Here is a 17,738-nt window from a genome sequence, read left to right as displayed (position 1 = left end):
TCTGCATGGTTACAGGTAGGGTTACATCCGAGCAATAAGTTAATGAGGTCTGAGGTTTTAAGAAATACATTAACCTGACTTGCTACCGTGTGAAGGGGCTCAAATCCCGAGCCCGCTGTTGGAGTGCTGGCTGTCAGGGAGCAGCCAGGGCAAGCTGGGCCAAAAGGGACAGTCAGGAGCTGGAGGTGACAGCAAGGTCCTCCCTGACAAGGGACACACTTTCCGAAGAAGGGGTATACCTGGTGGCCCAGAAAATTACTGTAGAGATTGAGGAGCAGGAAAGCAGATTTTTAACTCTAGAATGTAACCTGCTGTTCGAATGACCTTAACATACACTGGACCAGACAAATCCATAGTGACAGGGCAGGTCTGACCTAAAGCCAAGTCATCAAGCACACCTAAACATCGCTCAGCAAGGACCAAGGTCCAGAGTTTAAATGCGACTCCTCTGTCAAGGGGTGGAGCCCTGGATGAGGATTCTCACACATGAGCTGTTTTCCCAGTAGCCTGATGCAAGGTTTTACAGCTACACGGGATCAGAGGTGACCTTGACCCCAGACATTGACACCCAGGAGGGAGGAGACGCTGCAGAGGCTGCCGCTGGACCCCGGGCCCTGACACTGGCCTTTCGGCAGCGCTGGCCCACGTTCCAACTGGGCCTGACACCCCTGCAGCTCCTCTGTGAAATAAATAGCAGCCAGGAGCTGATTCTGAGCATTTGACACTGACGGTATCTTCGTTCATAGGAGAACTAGGAAGGCAAAGAGGCGCTGCTGGTTTGCAGCTTGGAAGAACTCGGTTCGGAGGCTCGAGAGCAGCGGAGCCTCCTGCCCCGGGCTCCTCCGCTGGCGACAGGACAGGCCGTGATCCACGGGCTCGTTAACAGCACACCGACTGAATGTTCTGCTGTGTTTAAGACTGGTTTTCATTTTGGCTTTTTTATTTTTAAATATGTTGAATATATACATTTGATCTCTTTGAAAAAGTACAAAAGACAGATACGGCAGAAAATTACTGTAGACACTGAGGAGCAGGAAAGCAGATTTTTAACTCTAGAATGTAACCTGCTGTTCGAATGACCTTAACATACACTATGATCTAGGGTTTAGACGTTCATTTGTAGTGCTTGTAATAGCTAAAGCTCAGTTAAATTGGTGTGATGACATGTGCCAGAGTCTGCAGGCAGCTTGAAACAGTAAGTCTGAGAAATGCAAATTGCCTCTTTTATTCTCAAACTGGCATTGCTTATTGTAAAACCTAGGAGAATACAATGTCTTTTTTCCTCTATCCTGTCTGCTGTTGACCAGAGATGCTGTGAATAACTGCCCGGTGTTGTCTGCAAATTTGCAGTAGAATTTAATTTAGATTGCCATATCACATTAACAGATCTTCCAACTGAGAACTGACCTGCAAAGGGAGGGTGAGAAGGGGAGACAGCTTCAGGGCTCGCGAGATCCCCGTGGATATTATAGAGCATCTTCTTTTTCCAGTTGGAGATTGCAAAGAAAAGTTTTCCATCCTGTATTTGAGTATAGCCTAAAATGTTAAAAGGTTGTAATGAACAGGTCAGATTTACCTGCTGCAGCCTCATTTCAGTAATGTTTGTCCTCGCCTCATTTTTGCCACCCGTAAAATGCAGATAATGGTTCCTGCATCTTCTGTAGAGGTCTCTGGTGTGCTGGTAGAAGCAGTTACTATTTTTCAAGAGCACTTTCTACTTCTTACGCTTTCCAGTGGTAATAAATTGTACTTTTTAATGGTAGGAGTAAAGGTTTTGTGCAGAATTAAATCAAATTATTTAAATGCTCCACTTTCCCTATTTGCTGAGTTTTACATTTTATGTATTCGCATGCATAGAAAGGAATTGGAAACAACAGAAAAAATGTTAGCATTTAAAAACTTTTGTTTTAAAGCATTTTTTGGTGATGCTGGTTCTCCTATGTAAGATAAGAAAAAGATTTGTTTGCAAGATGCTATTTTTTTCACACTTAACAGCCCACATTTCCAGAGCTTTGGGTACACATTGACATTGAAGCTTGTCAATATTACCATTTAGATTATTAAAAAAAAAAGGGCACGCAAAAAAATCCCGAAACGCGTAACCCACCACAAATCAAGAAAAAACCCACCTTAAATTTGTGCACTGTTGCTTGTTGGATTGAGGCTTAGTGGTGAGTAACGAAAGCAGAAACCCAAGGCAATTTCCATGTTGTGTGAAATAAATTGCTTTATTAAACTTATAAAATCCTTAGTAGACATGTTTAGAGGCCCTGTTGTATTTGTATCCCACAGGAGAGCACAGGGCGGCTGTTTATAGAGCCCCAGAACACTGCAGGTTATGTAGTCTGGACGTGGTACTGGTACCAGTAACTGCTCTGCCCACTTTGCACTGGGAAGTGCGGTCTTGCCTCTGCTCCCTTCCAAGGATCAAGTTCTGGGCTGCAGTAAATGCCCGAGTATGAAGAGTTCTATTTGTAAGTTATGGTGGGCTCTGTTACAAAGCTGCATGGAAGCATTTTGCTGAAAAACCGGGTAATCCTTTTCTTTTTCAAAAGCGCTAAGTGAAAACGCATTGATTTTTATTTTCTTTCAACAACTTCAATAGCTCAAGATTATTACTTTTTTTAAGAGTGATAGAGAAATGTCAAAAATGCTTCAGTTGTACTTTTATTTTTATATATCACCAGGATTTGTTTTTTTTCAGGGTTTTTTTGGGGGTTGGTTGGTTCGTTTGGGGTTATGGGCTGTGGGGGCGGTAGGAGGGAGACATTATGGTTTATTTTGAAAAGCTGTTTATATGTCTGAGTTTTCCCAGAGATTTTGTGGTCAGTAGGTAACACATTTTATTGTCTTAAATTCGGTTTATGTTGTAAAATTCTCTGGCTCCTGAATAGCCAAATGGTCTGGCACACCTTAATCTCTTCTTTATAATTACTCTTGAAAGAAAGGAGGGGAGAGACATGATGCTCCGAGAGTGTTTTCAATAGCATGTAGAGGCACCAGCACTAGCTTTTGGTGTTAGAGATGATTTATCCATTTAGTGTTTTCTTTCACTTTTTGTGGTTTTAGAAGGTTGTATGTGTATGAGAGAAACCAAGTGTCAGTGTTTTGTTGGCAAGTGGACCCCGCAACACTTTCGTACTGTTTTATTTGCTCCGATGTTTGATAGTTCTGCACTAACACAGCCCATTACCATCTGCATAGCAGAATCATATTGCTAAGTGTTATTTTTGGGGCAAATGTGAATAAAATGGGTTGATTAAATGTAAAAAGTGTTGCTGTGTTCTGCCTAATGACACATTGCCGATTAGTTTCAAACTCATAACCCAAGGACGTTTTAGAAAGTGACAACATGTTTCTAAACCTTGAGGTGAATTTATTTCTTGGGTAAAACAAAGTGAAATAGATGTCACTAGTATCTCAAAAATACATAAATTTGTGTCTTAGACAATGATATATTTCCTAATGTACCATTTTCTCATTTTATCTTTCATTTATTCCCCCTAATTTTCCTCATTGACTGTAATTCTGTTGTGACATCCTCGTGTCATATTATGACAATGGAAATTTCAAATAAGAAGCAGCATGAAATGCAAAGTTTTGCATGAGCTGGGAGACAAGAGCACACGGTGGAAAATGAACTTGTGTTTCTCCCTATCAAAGCAATGGGTCCTTGTCATAGGCAGGAGAGGCTGTTTACCCTCCGTACAGCTGCAAACAGCCACCCAGCCCTTTTCTGAGGGGGAAGAAGTCAATGCAAGATCGAAAAGACATCGTGCTCTCAAACTCCTCTCTTATCTGGGAGCAGCAGATAGGAAATCATGAGTACATGAATGCAAACAGCATTTGTACCGGCCAAGTAAGGTACCACCAACAATTTATTTTTAACAATGCTGACACAACCCATACTGCAGAAATACCAACAAAGAGCCTTGAGTAATAACTTCCCCTTAGATTTCTTTTTACAGTACTTGCAGCGTTCTGCGAACATGCATTTATGTCCTGTGTATAAATAGGCAGATACAAAGACCTATTCCATCTTCCAGAGAAGAGAGACGCTGGTTTATTCTCACTTCAGAAAATTAAATGCTTATCCATCTGTGGAATTATTTTTGAATGAATAAGTTTGTAGACTTTCTTTAGCTGGGTTATTGTTGCTCTTTTGGAACATTCTTTACTTTCACAGTTGTTTTGTTCTTGCTACAGAAGAAATACAGCAATGTGTATTTTTCTCCCTGCTGAGGTCTGAGGCAACCTTATATTATAAAATAATCAAAGATTGATAATCACAAAGGCTGCAAAGGGAAAGCCTCACTTTATTTAGAAGAACATCTGTGCTATAAAGAAGAAGAAAAATTATTTCTTTTGATAGAAAAATATTTCTTTGGATTCTGAGCTCTGCTGTGTGAGTGATTTTGCCCCGCTTTTTTATTTTACTGTAGTCTAAATAGATAAATGAATTTTTATTTGCTTCTGAATCTCTGTGACCTGAACAGCTCTACTTTTATTAAGGATTCCATCTCTATGTAGGAGACATGGGGAAAAGTAGCATGATATGGTCAGGGGGATGGAGAACTTTAGACCATATGGAGTGGACCCGAGGCCCCTGATAACCTATTTCTGAAATCATTATTTTGACAAGTCATTCCGTATGTTTGGTTGAGTTGGAAGAAGGCCGTGGGGTGTCTTCTTGTTCAGATCTGCTCTCTTTATGTAAAGACTTGGAAGTAGCAGACCTTTGAGAGCAAGGTAGCAATCTGGATCCCAAAACATGTTTCTCATATATATATATATATAAAAAAATAGAATGCAGCAGGAGTTGACCTTGAGCTTAAAAAGCTGCTCAGTGAGTGCATCTTGCTTCGAATAGCAGTTCAGCAACAAAGAACAAAACTGCCTGTTTAGTTCAATGTTATAAATACGTGTAGAAGTGCTCTCCTTTAAGCCGTCATAAATTGTTCCGTGCCTGTGGCGTCTAGGATCTGAGGGCAGGTTTTTAAATTGGTTGATTTTTTTGTTTGTTTCCTTTTCTTTTAAAGTTCAAATGATCTTTAAATGTAGTGAATTTTAATCCCTGTTCTTAGAGTGGATTTTCTGGTGAAAGCTTTGATCAACACCTTGCTTATCCAGTTACTGCAAAAATGTACTTGCATGGCTTTAACCGAGTGTCTCCTGGGTACACTTTTCAGATGCCGATGGTCGACTTGGTGGCCTGCACACATTTACTGGCACCACACGGCTGTGACGCAGAAGCCCTTCCTTTCATTGGGAAGGACAAATCAACTGTGGGACAGTTTTAGATTTGTCTTTTGCTTATTCTTAGCAAGGGCAGGTTTAATTTCTTCAATCTTTTGGGAAGAGCACAGGTTTTCAACAAACAGCCAGGTACAGTAGATATCCAGGCCTAAGGAAATATCTCAAATCCAATATTTATTATTTTCATATGTCTGCTGGGTTTCTAATACCATTCTCCTGAATATAAATGGATGCTAGAAAACTTCAACTTTTTAAAACTTGGAGCCTAACTGAAATTTAGTATTAATTTAACCTTTATCAGCACTATTTGTCAAGTGCTTAGTATATATGCGCAAGTCTCTACTTCCAGTGTACTGCACCACAACATCAGGTTCCTTTAGAAAGATGCTAGAAATAAACAGATCTTAGAAACTCACATATGATCAGTTGTACATATTTGTTTGGTGCTCTACAGAACATAATCTTAAATCTGTGAAAATAGTGCTTCAATAATTGTTGTCATAAAATAAATTCTTCAAGGCATTTCTCAAGCAATTTTTCCCCAGAGTCACTGGAGATGCTTTTCTTTATTTAAGTCTGGTGAAGGATTGATGAGAATGTCTTTTTTCTTTTCTCTTTTATTTTTGGTACCACCCTTTCATAGCTAAGTAGAAGAATGTTTAAACTTGCTACAAGCAGGATAAGCAAATAGATTGTCAATTGTGTGATTTTATATGTGCCAAAGGAAGGAGTTAAGAAATGCATTTATATTAAAAAAATGAAGCCACATATGAATATACATTTGAAAATAGAGGGAAACATTTTATTGTCTCCCATTTCTCTCTCTTTCCTGCTTTTTGACTGTAAACCAGAATCTGCTGGTGAGAATTGCAGCATGTGAAATAACAGCAGTTCTCTGATTCTTGCAGCACATCCCCAGCTCAGCTTCCCTCCTGCATTTCTTCTCTCAGCTCTTGTCTCACCACTGAATTTTGCATTTCTGGACATTATGATTAACTGACAGTTCTAGTTTATTTAACACCCAGTTATCAATGTGTGGCTTAATACCTTAATTTACCTTTATTAAGAAAGCAAGTAGTAAAAATCCAGATACGTGAAGTACCAAGGCTGCAAGATGTTAAAAGTTCATTTTTGTCCTCAGGAGAAAGCAACTCATGCTGTTTGGTGCAGACAGACACCCCTGCAACCGCTGCCAGATCCCTCACACCTATTTCATCCTCCCAAATGCATGCCTGTTTATTTTTAAAAGGATGCTTCACAGAAAGGGCATTGTAAAAATACACAACCTCTTAAAAATAATTTCTACTGATGAGTTATTTTAAAATTTTTTTAAATGTAGGCAGGTTTTGCATTATACTGTTAAAAACAAAAAATTTCTGGATGCCGGCTGCAGCGGGCGGCTGTACCTGTTGCCTCTCGCATCGCTTTGAAGATGACTCTGAGGCTAATGGATTCCACTGGTAGACCATGGATTTTTTTTTTCCCCCCCTTTTAACTGCTGTTGAATAAGATTACACACTCTATCCACTTATATAGCCAATATTAAAGCTATCCGGTGAATTGAAAAGCCACCTGAGTGTTCTTTAGCTAGAATAGCTTGAGGCAATATATTTTTTCATGTTAAAAGCTCTAATGATGTGCTGGATGATAAGTTTCTAGGCAGAAAGAAACCCCTCGCTGTGCATGGGGGAAGGTCAGGTCAGTGACAGAGACTGAACTTCCAAATTGCTCTTTTTGCACGAGGAGTTGTGAGAAGGGAATTCCAGAGAGTCGGAGCAGAAATTTGGTCTGCGTTCAAATGTAGCTGCTGAATCACATCACAGGGAGCTGTGTAACTAAGCGGTGGCTTAATTTCCTTAAAACTACAAGGGACAACGCTAGAAATTTATTTCTGAAGGAGTCCTAAAATACAAAGTGAGTTTGTAGACCTCAGATAGTAGAAAAGTGTGTTTTGTGGAAGGCTCACCCCCAAATAGCACTTGCTGCGTCACCGACACTTAATGTCCTGTGGAAAAAGGATAAAGTGAGGAAAAAAGCTGGATCTCCCATCCATGGCCATGGTCCCTCTCCTTGGGCACTGCCGTATTTATTGTTTACAGAAGTACATTTTCTGTTTGTTTAAAGAAATACATTTTCAGTTTGTAAACCAATATGCTTAGGCCCCTGTCTCTCATGATGCCCAGGAGGAGACCCGAAAAATTCTCAACAAGGTTTTAGAAACTTCTCAGCCTGTCTTTTAGGCTCTGTTTTATCTAATAAAATATATAAAGCTCCTCTGCTGTAGTATCTACACACGAAAGGGTGTAAGTCATCTTCTGGATAGGGTTGAGTTCTCCATTAATCTTTCCCTAGGGCTAAAACTAACAGTTCTTGCAGTCTGCGTGAAAGTCCTTACAAAGGGGAAAAAAAGCTGTTACAAACGTGGCTGTTATTTGTTCAAACATTTGGAAACATTTAGAGTGTGATGCTAGCTTTTTTTTTTTTTTTTTTTTACCCTTGCTCCTATTCTTTTGTTTGTATGTATTTCAGTGAATCCTTTCAAACTTGTCAGACAAGAAAAGTTTGGCTTGTTTAGCTAAGTAAAATTAAGACTGAAGGAGTATGATTGTTTTCTAGAAATACTTTAGGATGTAAACATCACAGAGGGAGCAAACAGCAATTTAAGCTAAAGGACAACTTCAGCAGAAGAACAAATGGGGTACATTGGCCATGAATATATTTAAGCTGGAAATTAGGAGTGTTTTCAACAGGTCGAACAACAAAGCTCTGGGAAACTTTTCAACCAGAAAGGTGGCATTAAAAACACTCCATCTATTTACCGCAGGCCCCAGTATGTTCAGCAGCGGGGTTCCGTGATGGGTATCAGAGGGACGGGGACTGGGCTGACCCGGGAGGTGGTTCTAGGCCTCTGCCTCACACACAGGTGGCTGGAAGCCCCATACACACAAAATATCTTCTTGCCAAGGTTTTGCATTCTTAATATATTTTTTTTCCTGTTTTCTCCTGTAAGGTTCTGTTTCTGTAATATTATAGATCTACTTAAATTAGGAGTGTGAGTATTTTCACTCTGTTCAAAGCAACCAGCAAGTACCTGAAGTTAAGTGCATTTTGAACCGCTTGCAGAATTGCAAGCTTGACTGGGTAAATCACACATTTTGTAGGTTAATTTATTTGGGTAACTTTATTTTTCAAAGCGAAGTGCATCAGAAGTACTGTTGTAGCATATATGGTGTATCACATGGTCCCAGAAGGGATGGATAGAAAAGGAAGGAGTGCAGGGTTTCAGGCACTGCTTTGTGACATGGACGATTAAGCCAAGACTAGTTTATGCCAGGCTTCCTCAACAGTTGTTTGTGAAATCTTTTGTAATTGCTCCTCTTTGCCATATCCCCCCTCATTCACTGGCTATTTGATTTGTGGTCCACTTGGTGCATTTTGTTTGGTTTTTATTCTTTTGTTCACATTTTTTGGTTTTGTTTACTTTACTTGCAGTGGAAATGAATCATGTGTTTGATCTGTTGCGGGCAAAGCCTGGTCACATTGACAAGACTATATTGAGTCAATAAATATAACTGACCTAGATCAGTCACTCGTGCTTGTATTGTGTTTTGTAAACCTTTTTCATATCTGGTGTTTTATTCATGTGTCATGATGTCTGATGTCTGGATGAAGACAAGGACTGTATATGTAAGAATCCCCTTGCTGTGACCGATTCGAACAACTAGGCCATTTTCACTGTAAATTTGATCCACAAAGCTAAGATTTTAGGTTGTCGCCTATTTACTTTTTTGAGGCTAGAGTCTAGTTTCTGAAAGGTTTAAGATCAGGAATTATGTTAACACGTACACTTTTGAGGAGTCTTAAGATATCCTCAAGTACTGAAGAGTCATAATTCTTCGTACACCCTCTCTGTACCATTAGATTGCTAATTATTTTATAAATAAATACTTTTGACTCAAAAAAACTTCATCTGGAGTTGTAATGTTATTCATAAAACTAAATGAATGTGACCAAGAATCCTCACAGGAAATCTTGTGTTGTTTCCCTTTACATTTAGAAATCTGAGCAGAGACCTGTGCTGTGCACAGTACTGCACAGCAGCATCACATATTTCCTTCTGCATGAAAATTATTCCAGTCGCTGCTAGAATAAAAGTGAAAAAATGAAAGGGTAACTTTGATTATCTTAGCACTCTTTTATACTATAACCTGTTAATAATCACTCTAATAAGCAGGGAACAAATAGACGGGACATGTTTTAGAATAGAGTTTTATGACTGAGAAATACACTTTATTTTCATTATTTGCATAATGCTTCTCTCTTGAGCCCGCAGGTGGCTGTCGCTCTTTGCTAGTCGGTTGATCAGGCTCCAGTTCCTGTTGTGCATCTTTTACTGCAAAGGGGAAGGGAAATTAAGCTCTTATTGATCAGGATCCAGTTCCCGTTGCGTGTCTTGTACTGGCAAGGGAAAGGGGTGTTAATCCATTATGGGTTGATAATCCAAACCATCTGCAGGTTGTACCTGGAAAAAATAAAATGTATTCCATTAGATAGTTTATATTTGTAAAGTTGTGGGTGGGGTGTTTTTGGTGGTTTTGGTTTTTTCCCTCGAGCAATCTTGAGATGCTGTGTGATTGTCATTTCTCCTCTCGTATTCCATGTTCCGCAGGCACAAATTGCACATTCTTGATGCCATAATGTTGAGCTATTTATGTGTAATATTTTTGCTATTTGTATTGGGCTCTTATTGCCTATTCTGCTTTTTTCTAATAAAGGTATCCATAATTTGGTAACATGAGGCTTTGCATGTATCCTGCATAGTAATTGTGAAGGCATTTCTGCATACTGTGCAAGTCTGAAAGTCTGTAGGAAGTTTATGGCGAAGGTTTTCGAATATTTTTCTCTCAGGATAACTTCTAAATGGTTTTGAAGTTCTGTTGAAGTATTCAATTTCTCCATTAGTTGAGGATAGTGTACTGGTGATCTTTTCTGTGAAGTGTTTTTTTCCCGTAGACTAATTTCATAATACGAAGAAGTAAATCCATTTTTGGATACTGATTCCTGTGGGATTCCTTCTTCACTGAAAACAGGACACAGAGAAGTAACTGGAGTAGTAATTATCGCTAAGGGTAGGAATGAGCAGCGATCCACATCACATTCCAGGCTCCACCCCATACTAAGTAAACACGGGTGATCTGGGGGATTATTTTCACAATCCTCCTGCTCATGGTCACCTCATTTGTATTACGTGTCTTGGAAGGGTCGGAACTTATAAACAAACCTCAGAAATAAGACTTCTGATTTTTCTCAAGTCTGAGCTCAAGCTATTGCTTGTTTCAAGAGATAAACACTTTCTCTCACCTTTTATTAAGGCTGGTTTGCACCGTATCTCTCGGAGACGATTTTGAGCATCCATTGAAGTAATACTCTTAATATTCTGCTCTGCAAACACAGATATAGATAAACTTTGCATGCCATAATGTAAAATCCAGGATAGAACCTAATGTCATAGTCAAGCTGCAAATACTGTTTGGGGCTGGTCCTAGTCGATAGTAGTAATAATTAAGACAGTGTCTAATGAGAAGTTTTAGAAGCAAAGGGAAGATGGGAAATGCTGTGAGTGCCGTGACTAAACAGGTCCAATGTGAAGTAAAGCAGAGTGTGCTTTTTTGGGGGGAAAACTCTCCGTTTGGATCAGGACTCTTGCCTGTGATAGTCCTTCTGTCCAGTCGTCTATTAGGGACTAGAATGGGGTTAAGAGAACATCCCGTACATGTTCTTCAGTGCTCTTCAGCCTTGTGTCTGCAGCTTCTACAGGTTCCCTGCGGACTTGTTATGTCTAATAGTGAGGAGTCCCTTGGCTGCAGTTCTGGGGTTGGTGTTTTTCCCTAATGTTGCTTCACTTACTTAACGGAGAAGAGATGTTCAGAAAGGAGATAGAAAGGAAAGATTTTTTCTACCTTAAAATACAGAATACAGTGGGAATGGTGGTCTTCTGTTAGCAGATTTATCTCACTATAGCTATGTTCTTGCATGCATTTGTATTGCTCTCCAGTTCAGTGTCTTTAATAAATATTTCCTACTAATGGGTGCGAATGAGAGAAACTGAAGATCAAACATTAAAATAAAGGACAGATGTGAAACTGAGCAATTCTTAAATAATGTGGAACATCTACAGGGGACATGGGATGGCAGGGAGGGGACATGGGATGGCAGGGAGGGGACATGGCCAGTGACAAAGGCAGAGAAGCTGCCTGAGCGAGGAGAGGTGGGGAAGGAAGGGGTGGTGAAAAGCCAGAAGGGAACAGCAGAGACCTGGAAAACTGAGACAAGAAAGTGTCCGATGAAGTAAAAAAGGAACATTGAAGAGGAGGAAAAAAAAAAAAAATCAATTGTTTTCTACAAAGGTTTTTTAAAGGAAATGTCTGTTTACTCACAATGACATTCTGCGTTGCATTGTAATGCAGCAGCAGTCAAGTAAAATCATGTCAGCGTACTGCATTATGAGGTAGGAGAGGGATGAAGTGGCTTTATTGACAGGTAGGATAAAAACTTGGGAAAGTCTGGGTAGTTTTTCATTATCTGATTGTTTGGATAGCTCTCTGCTTTCCACTGCCAGGCTGAAGCCTGATTTGCTGCATCACATCATCAAACCAAAATCACAGTGTTACTCCTTATCTACGTTAGGACCTTGGCTACTCTGATATTCCAGCCTGTGGATTTCTTACAAAAGGATGAAGTTCTGAAAGGATGGGCTGGACACTCAGATCCCTGTTACAGCCCTATTGAGATTTTTACTTTAAAGAAAAACTAAATTCCTCCCTTTGGTCTTGCGAACAGCCACAAAACAAAGCCGCAAACTGCCCCCTGCAAAAGGAGCTGTGGGAATGTCCCCATTGAGTTCTAGCTGGCAGGATCGAGGCCGGGGTGAATTATCGCAAGTGGTTTGTTTGTGCTGCAAAAGGAAAACTTCAATGTCTTTCAATATGGAACAGGAATATGCGTGCTGTCTGGGTACTGTTCAGATAATACTTTGAAATGTTGTTGTTTTCTATATATGCTTATATCTGCAGATGACCTTTGCAGGTATATTACGTAGAATCCGAGCCCTAACCATTTTGATGAGCCCTCTGAATCACATCTGTCTTAGTTCACCCGCTCAAAATCTTTACCAACAACTGCTTTAAATAGATTTGTTTCAGGGACGGTACAAAATAAGCACGTACTTTGTTTAGGTTCTTGTTATGGTTAGTAAGAAAGACAAAGAAATCTTACGTTTTCCTGGCTGCAGGTAGAGTCACGTGCACTTTTCTTTCCCGTGTGTATCTGCACAAAGAGCTGTTTGCATATGGTGAACTCCTGGAGGTTACAACAAAGCTGGACTCTCTTCTTCAGCTGGTTTGAGTGGGGCTGAGCCATTCTTGAGGGGAGCTGATAACCTGCACAAGTGGGTTTCCTCTTTTCCAGATGGAGATAAGAAATATTTATTGCCAAATTAGTAACTTGTTTGTCGATCTTTTACCATTCACTGTTGTAAACCTTCATCTTGCGCAGAAGTAGCGATGAACAGTAATGCTGAGGTGATTTATTCTCATCTGTAACAAGCAACTAATCTGATTGCCACTTGTTTTCTATTTTTTCAATTACTATCTGGAAAATTCCTGCCATTAATATAATACCTGGAATACCACCATGGAAATATTCTTAGAAAGTAGATTTGCTACCTGATAGCATCGTAGTTCCAGGCATATAATATAATATAATATAATATAATATAATATAATATAATATAATATAATATAATATAATATAATATAATATAATATAATATAATATATAAAAATATAATCTGGTAAAAGGTTGGGGTTTTTCTTGAGATCCCACGGGAGTTGCGTATATATGCTGTGTCAGGTCAACAGAGCATATTTATGGGAAGAAATAAACATGTTGGTACAACTTCCTTAAGTACTATTCTTGGATGCTTAGATTCATTCAGATGTGCGAGTGGTTTTTCTAAAATTATAAGATTATACCACACGCTTTCATCCCCATACTACGCTATTTGCCATCACTTACAGCAATGTCAAAAGGTGAACATTTTGTCATTCAATAACTCAGAAATCTGCTAACCTTGTCAACTTTCTGAGCCCCGTTACCAAAACCTCTGTCTATCCAACAAGTGAGACCAAATATCAGATGGCTTTTGGCATCCCAGGTATGAGAAAAGCAAAGAATCTTCTATCTGTTTTCTAGTCTTTATGGAATTATCTTAAAAGAGAACGTCAGGCTTTGTCTCTTGAATTTGCCAGTACGTTCTGCTTACCGGGCATGAGTTACCCTCCTTTGCAGAAAACATTTGATGAACTGGCTTGCTCTTGCGTCAGTTTAGTTTTATTTTCATTACTTTTCCCTATAATTCGTTTATTGGATTCTGTATCTTTAGAAAATTTTATTACTCTGTTATTCAAGCTAAAAAAATAGCTAATTTTTCTTTCCCAAATGAGTTGCTTGGAGCAAAGTACCTATGAATACATGGGTGCTTTAATTCACTTACTAAATGTATACAGAGAAAATTTACAAGCAGCCTTTTTACCATTTTTTAAGTGTCTGCTGACTGTTGCATAAGCTAAATTATTTACAGTATGATGCCTCACAAAAGAGTAGCAGATTTGGGTTATTTACTTTCCCGATAAGAAAAAGGGATTGAAGTTGCTGTGATATGCTGCTTTGTTAATTTTATATTTGTTCCCCAGTGTGTAAAATCTCTTTAAAGAACTAACATGAGTATTGGCAGACTCTTTTGAAATGGTGTGGAAGTGGTAAGATTAAACAAAACATGAAAAGGTCTTAAAAATATAAGTCAGCAAGTGTTTGATAAAAATAAAAGTGCTCAATAGTAGAAAACCTTTAGGATGCTTAATTTATTTGCTCTCTCTTTGAGAATGGCCCCTGCACTCCATCTGGGAGTAGTTCTTGTGAGCTATGTGTTTCGAATGATACCAAGCTGGGCATGTTGAAACAGAGTGTTTGTACAGTATAATGAAAGCCATCGAGAACGGTCCTGCCGAAGATCTCCCCTTAATGAGGAGATTAAAATCCACGGTGAGGGTGAAGAGTGAAATTTGCCTGACGAGATCCTTTGGCTGGAACGTGCCAGTCCTCCCCGTTCGCAGGCGTACGGAGTTTTCACGAGGTTTCTTTCTGCCCGCGCAGGTGCCACAGACCCGTCTGACACCGCGGCTCCCGCCATCGTGGTCCCTCCCCACAACACCAGTGTCGTAGCCGGGAGCAGCGAAACCACGCTGGAGTGTGTGGCCAGCGCAAGGTATTGTAAAAGCTGCGGTAAAGAACTAATTTTAATGCGCTGTCCTTTACCGAGAAGGACGCAGGAAGTTATTTTCTTTTTTTTTCATTAATGATTGGAGCAGAATGTGGCATGGAGCTTGATCTTCAAAGTAACCTTATGAATAATCTCGTTTGTCCGACATTACTGAATTGAACATATTGATTTTTTTTTGGTGAAATAAGTACACAGGCAGAGTTACTCAGCCACCTGTTACTCATGTCGTAAGGAAAAGAAGTCTAGTGCGCAGTCAGCAGTCATTATCTTAAGGAGAAAGTTATGTTAAGGGTTAATAATATTTCAGCTGTTGACATGAAAAGTGATGTTGTTGAACAGTCTGTGCTTCCTACTAAATAAATTAGCGAGGATCTCCTGTGAAGTAATTTATTACAGACACTCTCATTTTACAGTGATTATTGCTCAACTGTTCATAATGCACCATAATATAGAGTTCACAGCATTCCTCCTGTATTTCCATCTAGTTGGCCTTGAATAGCATTGAATTCCAGTGGAAGTGAAAAGTTGAGGTCCTCGGATGACAAAAAGACCAAGTTATTCACTTTTATCTCTGAGGGCAGAGATGTTCTTGATATGATTAATATTGTTTTGGTAATTGAGTTATAATGAAAGCACTTCCTATGCAGCTGATTCCCATAGCAGTATTTACTCCTTTTGCTTCGAGAAATCAAATTATTAGCACTTAACTTCTATTGCTGTATCAATTAGCTGTACTTGCATAATGCCACTTGAATAGTCTTTTGTCTTGATGTGTAGAAGTTACGTATGCATTTACTTCTTAATGTCAGGGATAGAAGACGACGTAGAGAAGTTTTATAATCTGTATATAACTCTAGACAAGATTATTCTGTAATATGTATGTTTTATTGTTGCGTTCTTGGTTTTTCTTTTAAACCTCGGCAGACCTCTTGAGAAACTAAGCGTGACTTGGAAGAGAAATGGAGTAAAAATAACCAGTGGCATTAGCAGTTTTGGGAGACGACTCACAATCACCAACCCGACCTCTGCTGATGTGGGGATGTACTTCTGTGAAGCGAAATTGAGAGACAGCACAGAGGAACCAGCAAGAGCAAAAGCCTTCCTTTCTATAATGGGTAATTCTCAAGGCAATGTGTTTTTTAGTAAAACAGGCTCTGGACTGAGGTATAATAGGAAATAAAATTGATATTTTAATATTTCATTGACCTTACATCTGAACCTTTCTTCGGAGAACAGAGCAAAGGAGGTGAAGGAGGGTTATCTTCCAGATTAATTCAGCTGTTCTTCCCCATGAATATAAATTCATCAAATAGACTTTTTAAAACACTGATGTGATTCTGAATCCCCTGTGAAACTATACATTTAATCAGAAGTTGGGGAAATACAGTCGTAAAATCCTTATTGGGCAGCTTCCACATCTTGGCTCTTAGATGCATTAAATCCTGATTAACTCCCAGCTTGCTTACATCTAGTTTTAATATGTCAAGTGCCTGTATTTCCGAAAGAAGCCTTTTAGGAGCACTTCTGTGCGTTGTCTACTGCAAGTGCCAGTCAGGGGGCCAAGGACATTCCTGAGCACACAGGCAGGCAGACATCATTACTGAAATAACAAAAGGGAGAAGGAAATACATTAAAATCAGTGCTACGTGCTAGACCTTCGACTCCTATGGAAACTTTGGATTTAATATTTTCAAAAGGACATTGGTGCCCTTTCCATGGCATGTTCCTATCATCAGCTGTGTTGGAGTTTTGCTATAGCGAGGAGGTTGTCATTCAGAAATTGTATTTACTGGCCATGCCATATGCCAGTATAATAACGCAAATTAGCACATTGCACACAGAGGTTTTTTCGGACTTTTAGAATGGAAGAGACATTTTAGGACAGAGACATTTAGATGTTTTAAGCCAGACCTGATGGTGTAAAGTCTAGCTTTTATGTAACGGTGCCAGTAATAACTGTGCAAGTGTCCTGGAGAGGTTATTGCTCTGGCAACGATACAAGTCTCGGCGCTGATCAGAATTCATACACATGCATTTCTGTCGTGCATTGCAGAGGGAATTCAGCGTGCAAGTCTCCGCACTCTTTCAGCCTTCTGAAAATACAATTTTAAAGACTGCTGTATGGTCTGTATCCTACTAGAGCAATTCATAGGAGTTCATGCTAAATGACAAAAGAGCTCTTCTCTCTACAAAGCTCTCCTCCAGGTTCATTTGTGGCGTGGTGTCTATTATGTTTATTACCTACTGCATGAATTTTGGTTCCAGTATTTTTCTTTCTACACTCTCTATTAGAATTATTGCCTCATGGCTTCCCTTACCTTTAAGGAGAGGAGATGGTTTTTGTTTAAACTCTTCCTTATTCATAAGATTTTATTGTGTAATAACTAGTTTAACTCTGCTGCTGTGCTGTCAGATCCAGCCTAATGCAATACTTAAAGCAGCCTCTCTGTTAATGTAAAAGATTCTTAAATACGGTTGCAATAAAACTAAGAAACAATCATTAGGGAATTATATTAAACTAGCAGTGCTGCATTTCTTTAGTAGCTTATCTACTCTCTTATTTTAAAATGTTTTATTTATTTCTTATCCAGTTTTAGGGGGCTGTCAGGGAATGAAGTTATGAAAAGGTCTGTAGATAAGAACAAGCAGATGAAAGAAAGCAGAAACAAATTGGTTACCAATTACTTTTATTTCCTTCTGATGGAACAAGACACCTCAGTTGCAGGTGTTTACTCAGTGTGTCAGCAAAGCCTGATAGATTTCTTTATTTATGAGTTTCTTGAGCTGCAGGGTGGATCTCTGATTCTAAACAGGGAGCCAAATCAAAGGATTAGTAGTTAATGCCTTAGAATTCTTGGATGGATCTGGCCGTCGCTTAATTAGTCAAGGGATAGGTTCTAGAGGAAAGTGCAGACAAGATTCAAACCTGAGGGGTTTTGAGGTGTATCCCTCATAGTCTGTTGGAGTAGCACTTACAGAGAATCAAGTATGCTTCTCCATCTGCATGCATAAAATATTTGTAGTGTGTACATGTTGATAGTGACCTGATAATGAGCTGTACTTCTTGGGAGAATAGCAGAGTGGGGACTTAATATGGGGTCTTGACTAACAGAAAAAGGAAATCGTGTTAGTAGAAGAGGTT

The 17,738-nt window shown here is 39.3% G+C and overlaps 1 protein-coding gene across 3 annotated transcripts in view; it reads left to right on the top strand.

Moving 5' to 3' along the window:
* The window catches only part of SDK1 (sidekick cell adhesion molecule 1), a 387,985-nt gene that overhangs the window by 214,228 nt on the left and 156,019 nt on the right, over positions 1-17,738 (top strand). For all 3 annotated transcript variants that reach the window (XM_065644569.1, XM_065644568.1, XM_065644570.1), the window contains exons 6-7: positions 14,470-14,581; positions 15,521-15,711. In XM_065644569.1, the coding sequence (XP_065500641.1) occupies positions 14,470-14,581; positions 15,521-15,711 (303 nt within the window). The remainder of the gene's footprint in view (positions 1-14,469; positions 14,582-15,520; positions 15,712-17,738) is intronic.

Source organism: Caloenas nicobarica, chromosome 14 (genome assembly GCF_036013445.1).
Source record: "Caloenas nicobarica isolate bCalNic1 chromosome 14, bCalNic1.hap1, whole genome shotgun sequence".
In the NCBI taxonomy this organism is placed as follows: Eukaryota; Metazoa; Chordata; class Aves; order Columbiformes; family Columbidae; genus Caloenas; species Caloenas nicobarica.
The sequence above is the reverse complement of the archived record's forward strand: the minus strand, read 5'-3'. Positions and strand labels throughout refer to the sequence as shown.